This window comes from Pseudophryne corroboree, chromosome 1 (genome assembly GCF_028390025.1).
Source record: "Pseudophryne corroboree isolate aPseCor3 chromosome 1, aPseCor3.hap2, whole genome shotgun sequence".
NCBI classification, from domain to species: Eukaryota; Metazoa; Chordata; class Amphibia; order Anura; family Myobatrachidae; genus Pseudophryne; species Pseudophryne corroboree.
The window spans coordinates 168,773,119-168,796,957 of record NC_086444.1 but is presented as its reverse complement, the minus strand read 5'-3'; the positions used below and the strand labels follow the sequence as shown (position 1 = coordinate 168,796,957).

General features: G+C 47.0%; 1 protein-coding gene across 2 annotated transcripts in view; it reads right to left on the bottom strand.

Annotated features, from left to right (window-relative positions):
• The window catches only part of ZNF366 (zinc finger protein 366), a 136,627-nt gene that overhangs the window by 47,274 nt on the left and 65,514 nt on the right, over nt 1-23,839 (bottom strand). For both annotated transcript variants that reach the window (XM_063963880.1, XM_063963881.1), the window contains 2 exons: nt 21,287-22,604; nt 5,428-5,619 (listed from right to left, as the gene is read on the bottom strand). In XM_063963880.1, the coding sequence (XP_063819950.1) occupies nt 5,428-5,619; nt 21,287-22,604 (1,510 nt within the window). The remainder of the gene's footprint in view (nt 1-5,427; nt 5,620-21,286; nt 22,605-23,839) is intronic.

Sequence of the window (23,839 nt, the reverse complement as noted above, 5' to 3'; positions counted from 1 at the left end):
TATCTTTGTAAGTATATTCTTTCTTATGTCTATCCCATGCATGTTCTACTGTCTTAACCTCTACCACCTCTACAGGGAGGCTATTCCACTTGTCCACTACCCTTTCTGTGACGTAATTTTTCCTCAAGTTTCCCCTGAACCTGCTGTACCTCCCTCTACTTTCAGTGCATGTCCTTGTGTTCTAATTCTTCTCTTAATTTGAAAAATGTTTCCCTCCTGGACTTTGTTAAAACCCTTGATATATTTGAATGTTTCTGTCGTGTTCCCCCTTTTCCTTCTCTGCTCCAAACTATACATATTGAGATTTCTTAGTCTTTCTGGGTATGTTTTGTGATGTAGGCCATGCACATTTTAGTTGCCCTTCTTTGTACAGTCTCTAACACAGTATTCTGGATGAGGCCGTACCAATGACCTATACAGTGGCATGATTACTTCTTTCTTTCTGCTGTTGATTCCTCTCCCAATGCAGCCAAGCATCTTACTAGCCTTCCTCATTGCTTTGTTATATTGCTTACCTGCCTTTAGGTCACCTGAAATAGTGACTCCTGGATCCCTTTCCTCATCAGTAGTTTCCAGTATAGTGCCATTAATACTATATTTAGCCTTTGGATGTTTGAGACCGAAGTGCATGATTTAGCAGGCTGAGGGCTGCCTAAGCCTGAAGCCACATAAGCGCCCTCTTTTTTAGTGACTAATGGGTTAAAGACAGGGCCGTGCTAGCTTAGTGATGTAATTTTGGGTCATGTGCTCTTGTCTGCCTATCAGAGAGATTGTAGGAGGGGTGTATAATACAGTAATTATAGGCAGGTCCCGGGCGCCAACTTTCTCTTTGCTATTTTGAAGCCTCTCCCACCCACCCTACAATTTTTTCACTTTGACTTTTGGTTCGCTATTTTGGCTTCTGTTTCATTATTGTTGGCTTTGACAGGAAAGTCGCTACCAGCCAGTGGTCAAAATCTTGCATAAGTGGTCATTGTGGGGCACCCCCTTTTGGTAATACGGGGAGTGTGTCCTCCCCCTGCGGGTGGACTACGGACATTCCCGTGCGGTTTTGTCCATTGCTCTGCTAGAGTAAAGGGTGGTAAGTCCTAAACAATGCAGGTTATGCTTTAGCAGGCGGTGGTAAGTCCCCTCCTAGGTTATTTGGTATTACGCTAGTTGACTGGTGCTGGTGAGTTGGTAGCGCCTTTCTTTGCCATCCTCCAATACATACTTAAAATTAGGTCATCAAACAATAAATGCCTGTTGACCTTTTAAAGCTAGCAGTTGGTGTCCGTAACGTTATTTCTTAGTGCTAAGCTAGTTTAAGTATATATATGTTTAAGTGTGTCACAATAAAGTTATGGGCGACTTATGTATTTTTTAGCATAAAATTTTAATTGCCACTCTTTGGACCTTTCTTTTAGTATACCTAGATCATTAATCATTTGTTTTACCCCTCCTGGTGTGTCTACCCAGTTGTATACCTTTGTGTCATCTGCAAAAAGGCATACTTTATCTTCAATACCATTTTCAATATCACCTACAAAGATATTAAAAATCACTGGTCCAAGTACAGATCCCTGGTGTATTCCACTGGTAACATTTCCCTCCTGTGAATGCACTCCAATTACTACAACTCTCTGCTTTCTATCCTGTAACCAAGGGCCTAAGTCAGACCTGATCGCTCCTCTGCAAACTTGCAGAGGTCTGCGATCAGATAGTCATTGCCCAGACAGAGTGAAAACCTGCCCCGTGCAAGTGTGTGAATGCATGCGTATGCCGTGTAAAAACATCACCAGACAGCGGACAGCTGTAAATCCGTTTGCAACTCACTCACCATTGAATGATTTTATAGTCTGTGCAGCCTGTGCGTAGCCCAGGACTTACTCCTACAGCGCGATAGAAACAGGCTGTTCGGGGCCGGAGCTGATGTTACACACCCTCCCTGAAAACGCTTGGGCACGCCAGACTTTTTCCTGACACTCCCAAAAAACGGCCAGTTACCACTTCCAAATGGCCGCTTCCTGTCAATCACCTTGCGTACACCTAGCGATTAAAATTTTTGCACCATTCTGTTGCTGTTTGGCATTGCATCTGCGCATTGTGGTGCATACGCATGCACAGTCATTCGATAATCGGCAGCTGTATGAATTCGCACAACAGCGATCAGGTTTGAATTAGGCCCCAAGATCTTATCCATTCAACCATTTTAGTATCAATCCCATGCTTTTAAGTTTTTTTAATAGTCTGCTAAAGTCTAGGGGGAAATCCAATTGCACATGGGAAATGTAAAAAAAACGCACAGCGTAATTTTCAGGGAAAATCACTGGGACTTGCTCTGGGACCCTGTTCCGCTCCCGGAGGACTAATTAAGCAATTGGAAGTTTCCAATTAGCTTTATTAGTCAGTAAATACTCACCTTCTGAAGTGGGGTCTTCTTCATCTAGCGGTGAATATGTGAGGTGTGTGCAGTGTGTGTGAGTGTTTGCAACAGTGTCCCCCAGTGTGTGTGACCTTCACCCCCTGCAGTGAAATTCCCCCCTAAGCCATCTGCTGGGAGAAGTACATCTCCCTACAGCTCTTGCGCCTACCAGCACCCCTGGAGCCTCCCAGCATCCACGGGACTCCCAGCAGCCCTTCCCCAGTGGCAAGATGGAGGAAAGACCACCAGAGTGCGCCAGACAGGTGAGTATCTTTTTTATTTTCATGCACCACGGGGTCTTCAGCGAGGAAAACCCTGCAGCCATTTTTTAAAAGTCGGATACCGCGGGTATCGGGAGTGCACATACCGGCAGTAATCCAAAATCTTATCTATTATTTTAGGCACCCAGTCAAAAAAAATCAATAACATTTGTTTGACATGATCTTCCCCCCAACAAATCCATTCAGATAATCTACAACTCTTTTAATAGTGTTTCCATCAATTTCCCTACTACTGATATAAGGCTCTGGTTGCTTGTCTCTTTCTTATTTCCACTTTTGTGCAGTGGTACTATGTTTGCTCTTTCCCAGTCCTCTGGAATTACTCCTGTAGCTAGTGAGATGTTCAATAATTCTGTTAATGGTGCTACCAATACCCCTTTAAGCTCATTAAGTATCCCATGTGGCCCCATTGATTTATCTACTCTAAAGGTGGGTACACACTATTAGATATATCTGCAGATCAATTGATCTGCAGATATATCTATGTACGGATCGGGCAGTGTGCTGTGCATACACACAGCCCGATTTGTCGGGGGACTGACGTCATGAACTGGGCGGGCGACACACACACACTGGGTGGTACACACACAGCGACGCGCCAATATATCGTTAGATATATTGGCTGTCGGCTGTGCTGCGCGGCCGACGCGATACGTCTGTGAACGACGGAGTTCACAGACGTATCACCCGTACACACTGGCCGACGGTCCCGCGATGTATCGGCCGTTCAAGAGAACGGCCGATACATCGACCAGTGTGTACGGGCCTTAAGTTTTGAGAGTTCTGTAATAGTGAATACTGACCAAAAATAATTATTAAGATGATCTGCTGTTACAGTGTCTCCCTCAACAAGACTCCCAGTCTCTGTCTTTAGTCTTAGAATTCTGCATTTTGTTTTTCTCCTTTCACTTATATGCCTAAAAACAGTTTCGCCCCCTTTACCCACTGTCTGGGCCATTTTCTCCTCAGCTTGTGCCTTTGCACATCTGATTATCGTCTAACCAGAAGTGTTATCTTCGAACTATGGAGCTGGCACTATGTTTTATTCAGAAATACGGTGCCTGTGCCATATTTCTAAAGAAGCCACTGGAGTAATGGTGCATGCAGCTGGCAGGATAGACAGGTAAGTAAATTCAGTGGGTGCACTGCACATTCCACACCCATGATATGTCACTGCCGGGAAGCAGTTAGCTTCCCGGCAGACGGGATTCCGGTGCGACCATATATAGCGACACCGGGATCCCGAAGTAGGAGGCAATGCCGGAGTTGAGATACCGACGCCACACGGGATACCGGCGTCACATTACCGACAACTGGCATCCTGATCGTTCGGACAGAGTAACGTGCTGGCGTCCTGCTGCATGAGGGGAAGGTTAGGTTTAGGCAGAAACAGGAAGATTAGGGTTAGGTTGCAGGGGCGGGTAGGTTAGGGTTAGGGACCGGGGAGGGGTGGTAACATAGCAGGGGAGGTTAGGGTTCGGTATCAAGCAGGGAGGGTTAGGTTTTGGCAGCGGGGAAGGGAGGGTTAGGGTTAGCCACAAAGTGGGGAGGGTTAGGTTTAGGCACCACTGGGGACGGTTAGGGTTAGGCACCCACAAGGGAGGGTTAGGGTAGGGGGCAGGGGAGGGTTAGAGGGCTTACTGGGGGGCTGTCAGGATTCTGATGGACGGGATGCCGCTGTCGGTATTCTAACTGCCGGCATCCCTTCCATCGGAAAATCATACTGATCCCTCACTGCTTAATATTGCTGCTGATAGTCATCATCATCATTGTATATTATTGCAACCTCCATAAAGGCCTGTGTGCTGATGCATACACATCCTATTATGATGCAATCACACGAACATGCCCTTACTGTCCTCTCCTGAAGGCTGCATCCCACCACTATTCCTTCAGGCACAAATCAACATATGTCAACAATATGCAAAAATGATATATGGGCGGATACATACATCTTTGTGGTGTGCACACACAGTATCTACACAAATGTTTCTTTTTGATGTACATCCTACTCTAGATGAGCCAACAGTGTTCATGGCAGGTTACTTTCCAGTTACGTGGGTGTAACTTTATTATATTATGGAGTCACACCTATTTGCCTGCCTCATTACTCTGCTGGTTTGCAGCTAATCATGACATTGCTGTGGCTTTATTTGACTTCCCTCCTTGGCTTTTTATTTGATGTTTTGTTTCTTTCTGACCTTGCCTGACCTAGATCTTACCCTCTGTACTCCCCTAGTTGTGGGTGTTGGTGACCTTGGCTCGGGATGTAGTCACGATCCCGGCGGTCCTTTGCTCATATCCAACCCTTCCTGTGGATTGCTGTTTTGTTCTTTAGTACATATATTATAGCCTTTGATTCTCTACATAATCACCTTTGGCTCATGCATAAATATCAGAGGGCAAATGAGTACTAGTAGGCACACTAAGCTTTCTGTGAAAGGGAACTACTGTAGGTGAAGAACCTGCTAGCATGGACACTGGTAATTATCCACATATAATAAGAACTACGGTGTGCTTGTAATACTCATATTTTACTTGTCCTCCTAGACCTTATAAACTGGCTGCGTCCCTATGGTGGCTGCTATTGTATATGGGGGTGGGCTTGTGGAACTACTGAGGAGTTGTCCAAAAGCAATCAAGCATTTTAACCCAAAAAATCTTAAAGGAATTTATAAAAGAGCACTCTAAGTCATCCCTAACATCACTTAAAAGGTTGATGTTAACAACAAGTTTTCTCACCTTGCACTTGAAAGGTTTAATGTCAGAATGGACGATCATGTGTGCCTTGAGAGTCTGTTTCTGGACGAAGCTTTTAAAGCACAGATGGCACTGGTAGGCTCGGATGTTTGTGTGAATCAGGATGTGCCTCTTCATGTTGGCCAAAAGAGTGAATTCTCTACCACAAATCCGACACTTGTGTTCCCTCACACCCTTAATGCAAAAGTAACAGAAATCGGTTTTCCATGTAAATAAATGGATACAAACACATATGACAATGATTCCAAGTTATTCATATAATCATTCTAATTTTCAGATTTCTCCTGTAGTATAAACCATTATGCTCAGCCCCAACACAGTTCAGGGCCCAAATGGGAGAAACAGCATGAGCACATGTTTTCGTCATTTGGGCCACAACAAGGTTGGGATTTACAGTACATCCATGCTTTCATGTCATACAACTATTTTTTAGCAAATTCACATATTTATACAATGAAATGCACAGATTAAGGAGCAAGATGGCAGCTAAATTTTCATCTCATAATGGAACGACTTTGGTGGTTTTAGGTCTAGCCAGCTGAATGCGGGATAGACATATTCATGTGCCTTGTATTGCACACATATTTAAAAATGTGATTCTGCTTTGCAAATATAATTCATGGTATGTAGATGGTACATTTGGTGATGGGGTTGGACACTCTTTTTCACAGAAACATATGTGAAACTTTTAATTAAGAGAGTTCTAATATTCCATAACTGGGATCTATGTAAAAGAGGGAAGGGAGACAGGAATGCATGGCCATTCTCCAGAGGAACTGCTCTGCTCCGAAGCCTCATCTGGACCTTCAATTGTGGAAAGTCCAAATGGTTCTTCACAGAACATTTTCTCTGACGTCCTAGTGGATGCTGGGAACTCCGTAAGGACCATGGGGAATAGACGGGCTCCGCAGTAGACTGGGCACTCTAAAAGAAAGATTAGGTACTATCTGGTGTGCACTGGCTCCTCCCTCTATGCCCCTCCTCCAGACCTCAGTTAGAATCTGTGCCCGGCCAGAGCTGGGTGCTCCTAGTGGGCTCTCCTGAGCTTGCTAGAAAAGAAAGTATTTGTTAGGTTTTTTATTTTCAGTGAGATCTGCTGGCAACAGACTCACTGCTACGTGGGACTGAGGGGAGAGAAGCAAACCTACCTGCTTGCAGCTAGCTTGTGCTTCTTAGGCTACTGGACACCATTAGCTCCAGAGGGTTCGAACACAGGCACCTGACCTCGATCGTCCGTTCCCGGAGCCGCGCCGCCGTCCCCCTTGCAGAGCCAGAAGACAGAAGAGAAGCGATGAAATCGGCGGCAGAAGACTCCTGTCTTCATTAAGGTAGCGAACAGCACTGCAGCTGTGCGCCATTGCTCCCACAGCACACCACACACTCCGGTCACTGTAGGGTGCAGGGCGCTGGGGGTGGGGGGCGCCCTGGGCAGCAATTATAATACCTTTTGGCATAAAATACACATAATACAGTCTGTTAACTGTATATGTGTAAAACCCCCCGCCATTAAGTTACAGAAAACGCGGGACAGAAGCCCGCCGCTGAGGGGGCGGGGCATTCTTCCTCAGCACACCAGCGCCATTTTCCCTTTACAGCTCCGCTGGAAGCAGCTCCCCAGGCTCTCCCCTGCAGTATCCTGATACAAGAAGGGTAAAAAAGAGAGGGGGGGCACATAAATTTAGGCGCAAATAAGATATTTAAGCAGCTATTGGGTAAATCACTTTTTATAGTGTGAATCCCTGTGTTATATAGCGCTGTGGTGTGTGCTGGCATACTCTCTCTCTGTCTCCCCAAAGGACTTTGTGGGGTCCGGTCCTCAGTCTGAGCATTCCCTGTGTGTGTGCGGTGTGTCGGTACGGCTGTGTTGACATGTTTGATGAGGAGGGTTACGTGGAGGCGGAGCAGGGGCAGATAAGTGTGGTGTCGCCCCCGACGGGGCCGACACCTGATTGGATGGATATGTGGAAGGTCTTAACCGACAGTGTCAACTCCTTACATAAAAGGTTCGATGACGCAGCAGCCTTGGGACAGCCGGGGTCTCAGCCCGCGCCTGCCCAGGCGACTCAGAAGCCGTCGGGGGCTCATAAACGCCCGCTAGCTCAGATGGTAGACACAGATGTCGACACGGAGTCTGACTCCAGTGTAGATGAGGATGAGACAAATGTACAGTCTACAAAGGCCATCCGATGCATGATTACTGCAATGAAAGATGTATTGCACATTTCTGACATTAACCCGGTTACCACCAAGAGGGGTATTATGTTTGGGGAGAAAAAGCAGCCAGTGACTTTTCCCCCATCTGATGAATTAAATGAATTGTGTGAAGAAGCGTGGAGTTCCCCTGATAAGAAACTAGTGATTTCTAAGAGGTTACTGATGGCGTACCCTTTCCCGCCAACAGATAGGTTACGTTGGGAAACATCCCCTAGGGTGGACAAGACGCTCACACGCTTATCTAAAAGGGTGGCACTGCCGTCTCAGGATACGGCCGCCCTAAAAGAGCCTGCGGATAGAAAGCAGGAAGCTATCCTGAAGTCTGTGTATACACACTCGGGTACTCTACTGAGACCTGCTATTGCTTCAGCCTGGATGTGTAGTGCTGCAGCAGCATGGACTGATACCCTGTCAGACAACATTGATTCCCTCGACAGGGATACTGCTTTGCTAACCATAGAACATATAAAAGACGTCGTCTTATATATGCGGGATACCCAGAGGGACATTTGCCTGCTGGCATCTAGAATGAATGCAATGTCCATTTCTGCCAGGAGAGTATTATGGACTCGGCAGTGGACAGGTGATGCTGATTCTAAAAAACACATGGAGGTTTTGCCTTATAAGGGTGAAGAATTGTTTGGGGACGGTCTCTCGGACCTCGTATCCACAGCAACAGCTGGGAAGTCGACTTTTTTGCCTCAGGTTCCCTCACAGCCTAAGAAAGCACCGTATTATCAAGTGCAGTCCTTTCGGCCTCAGAAAGGCAAGCGGGTCAGAGGAGCATCCTTTCTGGCCAGAGGCAAGGGTAGAGGAAAGAAGCTGCACCAGGCAGCCAGTTCCCAGGAACAAAAATCCTCCCCTGCTTCCACTAAGTCCACCGCATGACGTTGGGGCTCCACAGGCGGAGCCAGGTGCGGTGGGGGCGCGTCTCCGAAACTTCAGCAACCAGTGGGTTCGCTCACAAGTGGATCTATGGGCTGTACAAATTGTATCTCAGGGATACAAGCTGGAGTTCGAGGCGACTCCCCCTCGCCGTTACCTCAAATCTGCCTTGCCAGCTGCTCCCAGGGAAAGGGAGGTAGTAGTGGCGGCAATTCACAAGCTGTACCTCCAGCAGGTGATAATCAAGGTCCCCCTCCTTCAACAGGGAAGGGGTTACTATTCCACAATGTTTGTGGTACCGAAACCGGACGGTTCGGTGAGACCCATTCTGAATTTAAAATCCTTGAACACTTATATAAAGAAATTCAAGTTCAAAATGGAATCGCTCAGAGCGGTCATTGCAAGCCTGGAAGAGGGGGATTTTATGGTGTCGCTGGACATCAAAGATGCTTACTTGCATGTCCCCATTTACCCACCTCACCAGGAGTACCTCAGATTTGTGGTACAGGACTGTCATTACCAATTCCAGACGTTGCCGTTTGGCCTGTCCACGGCACCGAGAATATTTACCAAGGTAATGGCCGAAATGATGATACTCCTTCGGAAGAAGGGAGTTATTATTATCCCGTACTTGGACGATCTCCTCATAAAGGCGAGGTCCAGAGAGCAGTTGTTGGTCAGCGTAGCACTCTCTCAGGAAGTGTTGCAACAGCATGGCTGGATTCTGAATATCCCAAAGTCGCAGCGGATTCCTGCGGCGCGTCTGCTTTTCCTGGGCATGATTCTGGACACAGAACAGAAGAAGGTGTTTCTCCCGGTGGAGAAGGCCCAGGAATTGTTATCTCTGGTCAGGGACCACCTGAAACCAAAACAGGTGTCGGTGCATCACTGCACGCGAGTCCTGGGAAAGATGGTGGCTTCTTACGAAGCAATTCCCTTCGGCAGGTTCCATGCAAGGATCTTTCAGTGGGATCTGTTGGACAAATGGTCCGGATCGCATCTTCAGATGCATCGGTTGATCACCCTGTCCCCAAGGGCCAGGGTGTCTCTGCTGTGGTGGCTGCAGAGTGCTCATCTTCTCGAGGGCTGCAGGTTCGGCATACAGGACTGGGTCCTGGTGACCACGGATGCAAGCCTCCGAGGATGGGGGGCAGTCACTCAGGGAAGAAACTTCCAAGGACAGTGGTCAAGTCTGGAGACTTCACTACACATAAATATACTGGAACTAAGGGCCATTTACAACGCCCTGAGGCAAGCAGAGCCCCTGCTTCAAAACCAACCAGTACTGATTCAGTCAGACAACATCATGGCGGTCGCCCATGTAAACCGCCAGGGCGGCACAAGAAGCAGGATGGCAATGGCAGAAGCCAGAAGGATTCTTCGATGGGCGGAGAATCACGTGATAGCACTGTCAGCAGTGTTCATTCCGGGAGTGGACAACTGGGAAGCAGACTTCCTCAGCAGGCACAACCTCCACCCGGGAGAGTGGGGACTTCATCAAGAAGTCTTCACACAGATTGTAAATCGCTGGGAACTGCCACAGGTGGACATGATGGCGTCCCGCCTCAACAAAAAGCAAAAAAAATATTGCGCCAGGTCAAGGGACCCTCAGGCGATAGCTGTGGACGCACTAATGACACCGTGGGTGTACCAGTCGGTTTATGTGTTCCCTCCTCTTCCTCTCATACCCAAGGTACTGAGGATAGTAAGAAAGAGAGGAGTAAGAACTATACTCATCGTTCCGGATTGGCCAAGAAGAACTTGGTACCCAGAACTACAAGAAATTATCTCAGAGGACCCATGGCCTCTGCCTCTCAGACAGGACCTGTTACAGCAGGGGCCCTGTCTGTTCCAAGACTTACCGCGGCTGCGTTTGATGGCATGGCGGTTGAACGCCGGATCCTAGCGGAAAAGGGCATTCCGGATGAAGTTATTCCTACTCTGATAAAGGCTAGGAAAGACGTGACAGCAAAACATTATCACCGTATATGGCGAAAATATGTTGCTTGGTGTGAGGCCAGGAAGGCCCCTACAGAGGAATTCCAGCTGGGTCGATTCCTGCACTTCCTACAGTCAGGAGTGACTATGGGCCTAAAATTAGGATCCATAAAGGTCCAGATTTCGGCCCTATCCATTTTCTTTCAAAAAGAACTGGCTTCACTGCCTGAAGTTCAGACGTTTGTTAAGGGAGTGCTGCATATTCAGCCCCCTTTTGTGCCTCCAGTGGCACCTTGGGATCTTAACATTGTGTTGGATTTCCTGAAATCACACTGGTTTGAGCCACTTAAGACCGTGGAGCTAAAGTATCTCACGTGGAAGGTGGTCATGCTGTTGGCCTTGGCTTCAGCTAGGCGTGTGTCAGAATTGGCGGCTTTGTCATGTAAAAGCCCGTCTCTGATCTTCCATATGTACAGGGCAGAATTGAGGAGTCGTCCCCAATTTCTCCCAAAGGTGGTATCAGCGTTTCATTTGAACCAACCTATTGTGGTGCCTGCGGCTACTCGGGACTTGGAGGCTTCCAAGTTGCTGGACGTAGTCCGGGCTTTGAAAATGTATGTTTCCAGGACGGCTGGAGTCAGGAAAACTGACTCGCTATTTATCCTGCATGCACCCAACAAGCTGGGTGCTCCTGCTTCAAAGCAAACTATTGCTCGCTGGATCTTTTGCACGATTCAGCTGGCACATTCTGCGGCTGGACTGCCGCATCCTAAATCAGTAAAAGCCCATTCCACAAGGAAGGTGGGCTCTTCTTGGGCGGCTGCCCGAGGGGTCTCGGCTTTACAGCTTTGCCGAGCTGCTACTTGGTCGGGTTCAAACACATTTGCTAAATTCTACAAGTTTGATACCCTGGCTGAGGAGGACTTTGAGTTTGCTCATTCGGTGCTGCAGAGTCATCCGCACTCTCCCGCCCATTTGGGAGCTTTAGTATAATCCCCATGGTCCTTACGGAGTTCCCAGCATCCACTAGGACGTCAGAGAAAATAAGAATTTACTCACCGGTAATTCTATTTCTCGTAGTCCGTAGTGGATGCTGGGCGCCCGTCCCAAGTGCGGACTCTCTGCAATACATGTATATAGTTTTCTCTGACGTCCTAGTGGATGCTGGGAACTCCGTAAGGACCATGGGGAATAGACGGGCTCCGCAGGAGACTGGGCACTCTAAAAGAAAGATTAGGTACTATCTGGTGTGCACTGGCTCCTCCCTCTATGCCCCTCCTCCAGACCTCAGTTAGAATCTGTGCCCGGCCAGAGCTGGGTGCTCCTAGTGGGCTCTCCTGACCTTGCTAGAAAAGAAAGTATTTGTTAGGTTTTTTATTTTCAGTGAGATCTGCTGGCAACAGACTCACTGCTACGTGGGACTGAGGGAAGAGAAGCAAACCTACCTACTTGCAGCTAGCTTGTGCTTCTTAGGCTACTGGACACCCTTAGCTCCAGAGGGTTCGAACACAGGGCCTGACCTCGATCGTCCGTTCCCGGAGCCGCGCCGCCGTGCCCCTTGCAGAGCCAGAAGACAGAAGAGAACGATGAAATCGGCGGCTGAAGACTCCTGTCTTTATTAAGGTAGCACACAGCACCGTAGCTGTGCGCCATTGCTCCCACTGCACACCACACACTCCGGTCACTGTAGGGTGCAGGGCGCTGGGGGGGGGGGGGGGGGGAGGGGGGGGGCGCCCTGGGCAGCAATTTTAATACCATTTTGCACAAAAACATACATATACAGTCTAGCACTGTATATGTGTAGAAACCCCCGCCATTACAGTACATAAAACACGGGACAGAAGCCCGCCGCTGAGGGGGCGGGGCCTTCTTCCTCAGCACACCAGCGCCATTTTCCTGCACAGCTCCGCTGGAAGCAGCTCCCAGGCTCTCCCCTGCAGTATCCTGATACAAAAAGGGTAATAAAGAGAGGGGGGGCACATAAATTTAGGCGCAAATAAGATATTTATGCAGCTATTGGGTAAATCACTTTGTATAGTGTAAATCCCTGAGTTATATAGCGCTGTGGTGTGTGCTGGCATACTCTCTCTCTGTCTCCCCAAAGGACTTTGTGGGGTCCTGTCCTCAGTCTGAGCATTCCCTGTGTGTGTGCGGTGTGTCGGTACGGCTGTGTCGACATGTTTGATGAGGAGGGTTACGTGGAGGCGGAGCAGGGGCAGATAAGTGTGGTGTCGCCCCCGACGGGGCCGACACCTGATTGGATGGATATGTGGAAGGTCTTAACCGACAGTGTCAACTCCTTACATAAAAGGTTCGCTGACGCAGCAGCCTTGGGACAGCCGGGGTCTCAGCCCGCGCCTGCCCAGGCGACTCAGAGGCCGTCAGGGGCTCATAAAAGCCCTCTGGCTCAGATGGTAGACACAGATGTCGACACGGAGTCTGACTCCAGTGTAGATGAGGATGAGACAAATGTACAGTCTACAAAGGCCATCCGATGCATGATTACTGCAATGAAAGATGTATTGCACATATCTGACGTTAACCCGGTTACCACCAAGAGGGGTATTATGTTTGGGGAGAAAAAGCAGCCAGTGACTTTTCCCCCATCTGATGAATTAAATGAATTGTGTGAAGAAGCGTGGAGTTCCCCATATAAGAAACTAGTGATTTCTAAGATGTTACTGATGGCGTACCCTTTCCCGCCAACGGATAGGTTACGTTGGGAAACATCCCCTAGGGTGGACAAGGCGCTCACACGCTTATCTAAAAGGGTGGCACTGACGTCTCAGGATACGGCCGCCCTAAAGGAGCCTGCGGATAGAAAGCAGGAAGCTATCCTGAAGTCTGTGTATACACACTCTGGTACTCTACTGAGACCTGCTATTGCTTCAGCCTGGATGTGTAGTGCTGCAGCAGCATGGACTGATACCCTGTCAGACAACATTGATTCCCTCGACAGGGATACTATTTTGCTAACCATAGAACATATAAAAGACGTCGTCTTATATATGCGGGATGCCCAGAGGGACATTTGCCTGCTGGCATCTAGAATGAATGCAATGTCCATTTCTGCCAGGAGAGTATTATGGACTCGGCAGTGGACAGGTGATGCTGATTCTAAAAAACACATGGAGGTTTTGCCTTATAAGGGTGAAGAATTGTTTGGGGACGGTCTCTCGGACCTCGTATCCACAGCAACAGCTGGGAAGTCGACTTTTTTACCTCAGGTTCCCTCACAGCCTAAGAAAGCACCGTATTATCAAATGCAGTCCTTTCGGCCTCAGAAAGGCAAGCGGGTCAGAGGCGCATCCTTTCTGGCCAGAGGCAGGGGTAGAGGAAAGAAGCTGCACCAGGCAGCCAGTTCCCAGGAACAAAAATCCTCCCCTGCTTCCACTAAGTCCACCGCATGACGTTGGGGCTCCACAGGCGGAGCCAGGTGCGGTGGGGGCGCGTCTCCGAAACTTCAGCAACCAGTGGGTTCGCTCACAAGTGGATCTCTGGGCTGTACAAATTGTATCTCAGGGATACAAGCTGGAGTTCGAAGCGACTCCCCCTCGCCGTTACCTCAAATCAGCCTTGCCAGCTGCTCCCAGGGAAAGGGAGGTAGTACTGGCGGCAATTCACAAGCTGTGCCTCCAGCAGGTGATAATCAAGGTCCCTCTCCTTCAACAGGGAAGGGGTTACTATTCCACAATGTTTGTGGTACCGAAACCAGACGGTTCGGTGAGACCCATTCTGAATTTAAAATCCTTGAACACTTATATAAAGAAGTTCAAGTTCAAAATGGAATCGCTCAGGGCGGTTATTGCAAGCCTGGAAGAGGGGGATTTTATGGTGTCGCTGGACATCAAGGATGCTTACTTGCATGTCCCCATTTTCCCACCTCACCAGGAGTACCTCAGGTTTGTGGTACAGGACTGTCATTACCAATTCCAGACGTTACCGTTTGGTCTCTCCACGGCACCGAGAATATTTACCAAGGTAATGGCCGAAATGATGATACTCCTTCGAAGGAAGGGAGTTATAATTATCCCGTACTTGGACGATCTCCTCATAAAGGCGAGGTCCAAAGAGCAGTTGTTGGTCAGCGTAGCACTCTCTCAGGAAGTGTTGCAACAGCACGGCTGGATTCTGAATGTCCCAAAGTCGCAGCTGATTCCTACAACGCGTCTGCCTTTCCTGGGAATGATTCTGGACACCGAACAGAAGAAGGTGTTTCTCCCGGTGGAGAAGGCCCAGGAATTGTCATCTCTGGTCAGGGACCTCCTGAAACCAAAACAGGTGTCGGTGCATCATTGCACGCGAGTCCTGGGAAAGATGGTGGCTTCTTACGAAGCAATTCCATTCGGCAGGTTCCATGCAAGGATCTTTCAGTGGGATTTGTTGGACAAATGGTCCGGATCGCATCTTCAGATGCATCGGTTAATCACCCTGTCCCCGAGGGCCAGGGTGTCTCTGCTGTGGTGGCTGCAGAGTGCTCATCTTCTCGAGGGCCGCAGGTTCCGCATACAGGACTGGGTCCTGGTGACCACGGATGCAAGCCTCCGAGGATGGGGGGCAGTCACTCAGGGAAGAAACTTCCAAGGACAGTGGTCAAGTCTGGGGACTTCACTACACATAAATTTACTGGAACTAAGGGCCATTTACTATGCCCTGAGTCAAGCAGAGCCCCTGCTTCAAAACCAACCAGTACTGATTCAGTCAGACAACATCACGGCGGTCGCCCATGTAAACCGCCAGGGCGGCACAAGAAGCAGGATGGCAATGGCAGAAGCCACAAGGATTCTTCGATGGGCGGAGAATCACGTGCTAGCACTGTCAGCGGTGTTCATTCCGGGAGTGGACAACTGGGAAGCAGACTTCCTCAGCAGGCACGACCTCCACCCGGGAGAGTGGGGACTTCATCAAGAAGTCTTCACACAGATTGTAAATCGTTGGGAACTGCCACAGGTGGACATGATGGCGTCCCGCCTCAACAAAAAGCTAAAAAAATATTGCGCCAGGTCAAGGGACCCTCAGGCGATAGCTGTGGACGCACTAGTGACACCGTGGGTGTACCAGTCGGTTTATGTGTTCCCTCCTCTGCCTCTCATACCCAAGGTACTGAGGATAGTAAGAAAGAGAGGAGTAAGAACTATACTCATCGTTCCGGATTGGCCAAGAAGAACTTGGTACCCAGAACTACAAGAAATGATCTCAGAGGACCCATGGCCTCTGCCTCTCAGACGACCTGTTACAGCAGGGACCCTGTCTGTTCCAAGACTTACCGCGGCTGCGTGTGACGGCGTGGCGGTTGAACGCCGGATCCTAACGGAAAAGGGCATTCCAGATGAAGTGATTCCTACGCTGTTAAAAGCTAGGAAGGATGTGACAGCAACGCATTATCACCGCATATGGCGGAAATATGTTGCTTGGTGTGAGGCCAGGAAGGCCCCAACAGAGGAATTCCAGCTGGGTCGATTTCTTCACTTCCTACAGTCAGGGGTGAATATGGGCCTAAAATTGGGGTCCATAAAGGTCCAGATTTCGGCCCTATCTATTTTCTTTCAAAAAGAACTGGCTTCACTGCCTGAAGTTCAGACGTTTGTTAAGGGAGTGCTGCATATTCAGCCCCCTTTTGTGCCTCCAGTGGCACCTTGGGATCTTAACGTTGTGTTGAATTTCCTGAAATCACACTGGTTTGAGCCACTTAAGACCGTGGAGCTAAAGTATCTCATGTGGAAGGTGGTCATGCTGTTGGCCTTAGCTTCAGCTAGGCGTGTGTCAGAATTGGCGGCTTTGTCATGTAAAAGCCCATATCTGATCTTCCATATGGACAGGGCAGAATTGAGGACCCGTCCCCAATTTCTCCCAAAGGTGGTATCAGCGTTTTATTTGAACCAACCTATTGTGGTGCCTGCGGCTACTCGGGACTTGGAGGATTCCAAGTTGCTGGACGTAGTCCGGGCTTTGAAAATGTATGTTTCCAGGACGGCTGGAGTCAGGAAAACTGACTCGCTATTTATCCTGCATGCACCCAACAAGCTGGGTGCTCCTGCTTCAAAGCAGACTATTGCTCGCTGGATCTGTAGCACGATTCAGCTGGCACATTCTGCGGCTGGACTGCCGCATCCTAAATCAGTAAAAGCCCATTCCACAAGGAAGGTGGGCTCTTCTTGGGCAGCTGCCCGAGGGGTCTCGGCTTTACAGCTTTGCCGAGCTGCTACTTGGTCGGGTTCAAACACATTTGCAAAATTCTACAAGTTTGATACCCTGGCTGAGGAGGACCTTGAGTTTGCTCATTCGGTGCTGCAGAGTCATCCGCACTCTCCCGCCCGTTTGGGAGCTTTGGTATAATCCCCATGGTCCTTACGGAGTTCCCAGCATCCACTAGGACGTCAGAGAAAATAAGAATTTACTCACCGGTAATTCTATTTCTCGTAGTCCGTAGTGGATGCTGGGCGCCCGTCCCAAGTGCGGACTCTCTGCAATACATGTATATAGTTATTGCTTCACTAAAGGGTTATTGTTATGAGCCATCCGTAAAAGGAGGCTCAGTTGTTGTTCATACTGTTAACTGGGTATGGTTATCACAAGTTGTACAGTGTGATTGGTGTGGCTGGTATGAGTCTTACCCTGGATTCCAAATCCTTTCCTTGTATTGTCAGCTCTTCCGGGCACAGTTTCCCTAACTGAGGTCTGGAGGAGAGGCATAGAGGGAGGAGCCAGTGCACACCAGATAGTACCTAATCTTTCTTTTAGAGTGCCCAGTCTCCTGCGGAGCCCGTCTATTCCCCATGGTCCTTACGGAGTTCCCAGCATCCACTACGAACTACGAGAAATAGAATTACCGGTGAGTAAATTCTTATTATTGCTTCACTAAAGGGTTATTGTTATGAGCCATCCGTACAAGGAGGCTCAGTTGTTGTTCATACTGTTAACTGGGTATGGTTATCACAAGTTGTACAGTGTGATTGGTGTGGCTGGTATGAGTCTTACCCTGGATTCCAAATCCTTTCCTTGTTGTGTCAGCTCTTCCTGGCACAGTTTCCCTAACTGAGGTCTGGAGGAGGGGCATAGAGGGAGGAGCCAGTGCACACCAGATAGTACCTAATCTTTCTTTTAGAGTGCCCAGTCTCCTGCGGAGCCCGTCTATTCCCCATGGTCCTTACGGAGTTCCCAGCATCCACTACGGACTACGAGAAATAGAATTACCGGTGAGTAAATTCTTATTTTCTGTACCCTGCACATGCTTAGAGGATGGACTGGCAAAGTGGAACTGCCTCACTTTTGGGCTCCATATCCACCTCTGCAATGGATGTAGTTACACCACTGGTAATAAATACATGATGCCCCCTTAGTGCCATGATGAATGTAAGACATAAAACAGTTTTATATGTTAGGACAATAATGTGAATGTACATTTCTATCTGCCCCCACAATCGGTGGTGGATTTACCACTAGGCACATGAGGCACTTGCCTAGAGATGCCATTTGTTGGGGCGGCGGCACAGCATGCTCCCCTGCATGAGAGCCCTGCTAGACCGCTGGCCAGATGAGGCTCATAAGGGATTCTTTTTTTGTTTGTTTGTCATTTCAACTTATATTTATTTTGCAACTAGCGTTTGGTCAGTAAATTGTTGTTCAGGAGGTGGTGGGGCTGAGCATGGGCTGCTTTGGCAGTCTGGAAGCATCGAGACCAGCTTCGACATGAAAGGGGCAGTAACATGATGGGGGGTGACCAATAAGGTTGTGCCTAGGGGTGGCAGGACGCCTGAAGTCGCCCTTGCAGGCAATCCCAAAAAAAGATGCACAGAATCCTAATATGAGCTGTGATATACACAAAGCACAAAGATAAAGCTACAATATGTATAATAAACCAGGTACCCCTAGGCATCATACTGTTCAGTCCCTCATAAAGCATTAGTGGTGAACATTTTAAGCAAAGGCAACATTCATTCCTTGTAACAATCTTTGCATATAATATTGTTTTCTTTTATTTAATTAGGCATATGGCGCTCTAGTTGTTGTTAATCGATAATTAAAGAATGCTCAGAGTCATAGCTGTTATGGAACATAGGACCTGCTAAACCGTGTCTGATAGAGTATGCTGCAGGGAACTGAAGCTCAACAAGAGCTGGAAGCTAAACACTGCCTAGACCCAAAGCCTACTGCTCCCATAACCAGAGCCGGCCATAGGCATAGGCAAACTAGGCAATTGCCTAGGGCATTTGATATGCCTAGGGGCATCAGCAGCTTCTGCTGATTAAAATTATATGCGGTATGCCTATATTCTGTGTGTAGCATTTCATATGCAGATACAGCCACAGTCTCACACAGTATATAGGCATGCTGCATATCATTTTAATCAGCAGAAGCTGCTTGTGCATCCTAGCCACATAGCAATGCAAATAAGATGCATTTTCATTAAAAAAAATGTGCCCAACGTTAGCACTGAGGCAAGATTTATGAGGACACATCTGTATCCAAGCAGAGGCAGAGGTCACAGTGTTAGTGGCAGTGAGTGCTGTGTGCATGTGAGTGGATTGGTTGTGCAGTAGTGTTCAGAATATGTGTAAGGAACATTATGTGTGTCATGTAAAAATGCATTAATAATGTGCAACCTATGTGTAAGGGGCACTATGTGTATCATTATGTGTATAAGGGCATTAATAATGTGCGGCATATGTGTAACAGGGTACTACTGTATGTGTGTCATTATGTGTATAGGGGCACTAATAATGTGCAGCAAATGTGTAGGGGGCACTATGTGTGTCATTATGTGCATAAGGGCATTAATAATGTGCAGCATATGTGTAAGGGACATTGGGCTATAGATGCATCATCGCTTGGAAAGTGATAAAATGGAGAGTGAAAAAGTACCAGCCAATCAGGTCCCACCTGCCATGTCACAGGCTGTGTTTGAAAATGGCAGTTAGGAGCTGATTGGCTGGTACTTTTTCACTCTCCATTTTATCACTTTCCAAGCGATGATGCATCTGGCCCATTATGTGTAAAAGGGCATTAATAAAGGTTGTCGTAATGTGTAAGGCACATTATGTTTATAAGGACATTAATAATGTGTCTCATATGTGTAAGGAACATTACTGTGTGGCATTATGTGTATAAGGTGCTCTACTATGTGGCATTGCGTATAGAAAGGGCACTACTGTGTCGTCTAATGTGAATAAAGAGCAATAGGGTGTGATGTAATGTGAATAAGGAGCAATTCCGTGTGATGTAATGTGAATAAGGGGCTCTACTGTGAGGAGTAACGTTTATAAGGTAAAGTGATACTACTGTGGGACGTAATATGAATTATGGACACTATCGTATGATCAAATGTGAATAAAGTTGCAGTACTGTGTGGCGTAACTGGAATTGGGGTCACTATTGTGTGGCCATGCCCCTTGCCATCAAAAACACACCCCTTTTTGGGCTGTGCGCCAAATGTCCGAACTGTTCCTATTTAAAATATAGGGGGTACAAACACCAAAATAAGGACTGCTATGGATGAGGGGTGGTGGTGCTGGGAAAGAGGTGCAAGGTCATAGGCGGAACCAGCGGTGGTGCTAGGGGGCACTAGCCAATATCTTGCCTAGGGCATCATATTGGATAGGGCCAGCTCTGCCCATAACTGCAAAGAATATGTAGTAAAAATAGAAACATAGTCGATGTGGCATTCCAGGGTTTACACTACACATTGTTAAAAATAGTGTATTCACCAATAAATATTTTATTTGAACACAACTGATATTATTGCACATTTTGAAACCATGGAAGAGGTGTAAAGTGACAGCGTCCTACACATTTATAGGTTCCACATTTTCCATAAAAGCTATTATACTGACAATCCACACTACACACGTTACATAGTTAATAGTATATACTTGCCATGGGCCTGATTCAGATTTGTACGCTATGCCAATGTTTTCGCAATTAAGAGTTTATCGTCAGACTGCACATGCCGTCGCACTGCGCATGTGTAAAGGTGTTTTTGCAATTCCGCTCTCAGTGAGGATTTCTTTACAGATTGATTGACAGGAAGGGACCATTTGGGACTGGCAACGGGGAGTGAAAGCAAAAATGCAGGCCTGTCTCTGCCATTTTTAGAAGCGTGTATATGTCGTCAGCTGTGATCATGTACGGAGAAACATGGCTCCTGCTGTGTGAAGTCTGCGTAGCCATAGGGATACCCCAGCAGTCAATGTTCCTCTCTATTGCATATATGCAGCGTATGTGTACGCAGTTGTGAATGAGTTTGCGATAGCTCCAGCAGGCGTCTATCTACTTTTCTGGATGGCCTAAAAACTGCAATTGAAATTGCATTTCCGTACAACTCGGAATCAGGCCCTATATTACTCACTTATATTTTACATTTTGTGTTCACATTGCAGTACTCTTCAACACGGCCCAATGTTACTACAGGTTGAGTATCTCATATCTAAAATGCTTGGGACTAGAAGGCTTTGCGAACTTTTGTGTATTTTGGAATATTTGCATGCCATAATGAGATATTTTGTGGATGGGACCCATGTCTAAGCACAGAATGCATTTATGTTTCATATACATCCTATACACACAGCCTGATGGTCATTTCATACAATATTTTTAATAATTTTTCCATTAAACAAAGTTGGTGTACATTCAACCATCATCAAACAAAGGTGTCGCTATCTCAGTTGCACCTAAAAAAAAATGTTTTTTTGGAATATTCCATATTTCGGAAGTTTGGATATGGGAGACAACCTGTGTATGTATATTTTGCATGTTATGCTAAAGTAAAAAGACCTCTGCCACCATCACAGCAGTGCTTGTTACTGACCTTATGTGTCAGGGAATGTTGTTTAAGATGATGTGGCTGTACAAATTCCATGCCACACTCGGAGCAGATATAGGGCCGTATATCCTTGTGCTTCATCATGTGATTTTGCAGTTGGCTTGGGTACTGAAATGTCTTATCGCATTCACTGCAATTGTATTGTACAGGGCCCCTGTGGGCTGTCATATGTCTTTTAAGCTGTGCCAGAGTTGGGAAGTCAAGTCCACACTCCACACAGATGTTCTCGTGCCCGCTCTCATGCTTTGCCTCATGGACTTTCAGCTCACTTGGATAGGCAAAACCCCTGCCACATATCCTACAGTTGTATGGCTTCACATCGCTGTGCTGCATCATATGTCGCTTTAAATGACTGGTTTGGGTAAAGGCTTTGTTGCAAACTTGGCACTTGTGTGGCCTGGTGCCCTGGTGAGTGAGCATATGGGTGTGCAAATGACTCTGCTGTTTAAACAACTTGCCGCATCTCGCACAAGCGTGTGGCTTGATGCCGCTGTGTCCTAAAATATGCGTCACCAAGTTATATTTGGACGTGTAGGACTTTTCACACATCGGGCATTTCCAACGTTTCTGGTCGCCCACCTCCACGTAGAACCTCTCGTCAATCTGAATATTGACATCAACCCTCTCAACTTTCTGTTTATTGTCCTCACTCTCATGGATTGGAGTTTTACTGATAGTGTCATCTTCTGGTTGGACTGAGTCAGAGGCATGATGCATGTGCAAGCTTTGTGAGGGTACATGGAAAGGTAAAATCATGTCTGGGTAGCTTTTATGAAAGAATGGGTAAGTAGGGTGTAAATATATAGAGCCAGTGGGCCACATTACATTTGTTCTTATAGGTTCTTGTTTTACGGGACTAACCCAAAAATTGTCCATTGACCTGTAATATGGAATGCCGATGTTAGCCAAATCAAGCATCTTGGCATTGTAACTTGGCAAGGAAGGTAAGTGATAAACCAGTGGTAGACGAGGTGGAAAAAAATGCTTGTCTTCACCTGTCTGCATTAGGTCTTTAGGATCTGCAAGTTCAACGTCATGAGACATCTTGGAAGGCAAATTCTTTCTTTTACGTGATCCGCTTTCTAATGCTTCATGGAAATTGCGCAGAGTGTCTTCCGAATGTTCATACTGGTAGTTTGGAAAGTGCGGTGAGTATTCTTCATGGAAGGGGGGCTGTCTGCTGCATCTCAAAATAGAAGGCATGGCTTGTCTGTAATCTGGAAGCACTGGTGGCTTCTTAATGTCAGCAGTGAAAAATGAAGTATGATTTTTTGCTACATAGATGCCTTTCTGCATTGTCTCGCTGAAAGAGAAAGTATGGAAAATGTAACACAAAGTAGATAAATACAATGAAATTGGCAAGCATGTATTGCACACATTGTAATATTATATGATAATGAATTATAATATATAATAGTGTTAATCTAATTTTAGTCTTAGTCGCTTACTTAAAATTGTAGTTGGTTTATAGTCACATTTTAGTCTTTTTCTTTTGCTTTGTTTTAGTCAAGATTTAGTCAGTGGATCTCAGTTTTCATTTTAGTCTAATCTTAGTCAATGCTTTAGTCATAACTTTCGCAAACAGTTTAATGATACTGTTATGGATTTTGCTGAAGAACATATCTGTAAAATTCCTTTGAGAAGTTAGCATACCTTTTTTAACTATGTGTTTAGTAATGTAGGCTCAGTAGGCTGAGAACGTGTTGCATACTGAGTCTGACTTACCATAGTACTCCCATATATCATATACAAGTTAATGCATTAAGGGGGCTATTCAGAAATAGATGCAGCTGTGCATCTGTATGCAGCGGCTGCATCCATCTGGTCTGCGCACGTGCACTGGCTATAGTGCGCGTGTGTGACCCTTCTGCCTGTGGTCGCATCCTGGGGGGATGCAGCCACAAATTGATTGACAGTGGCGTGTATTCAGGGGCAGTGTTATCACATTTCATGGGCATGAAGGCCAAAACGGGGGCGTGTCATGATCGTTTTCTGGACTGCTAAATGGTGTTGGACCGCCTTTCAGTGCATCCTAATTCTGTGGAATTAGTAATAAAAGTGACTATTTGATCATATTCATTGGGTGACTATGGGATCTATGTAGTAAGCCTTGGAGAGAGATAAAGTGGACGTAGATAAAGTACCAGCCAATCAGCTCATTTTCCAAACACAGCCTGTGACATGACAGTTAGGAGCTGCTTGGCTGGTGCGTTATCTCCATCCACTCTATCTCTCTCTAAGGCTTAGTACATAGAACCCTATGGGTGATATTTATCAAAGCTTGGAGAAAGGGGTGTATTAAGAGAGGAGTGTGCCCATGTGCAGTTTCCCTATGGGCCCCCTCCTCTCTAACCAGCAGTGCAGAGATTCTGGGCACTAGGGTCACTAGGGCTAGCGCTGTCCCAGAGTCTGCACCCATTATAGATACGCCACTGCTTGGAGAGAGATAAAGTGGAAATAGATAAAGTATTAAACAATCGGCTTCTGTAATTTTCCGGACTGTGTTTAAAAAATGACAGTTAGAAGCTGATTGGTTAG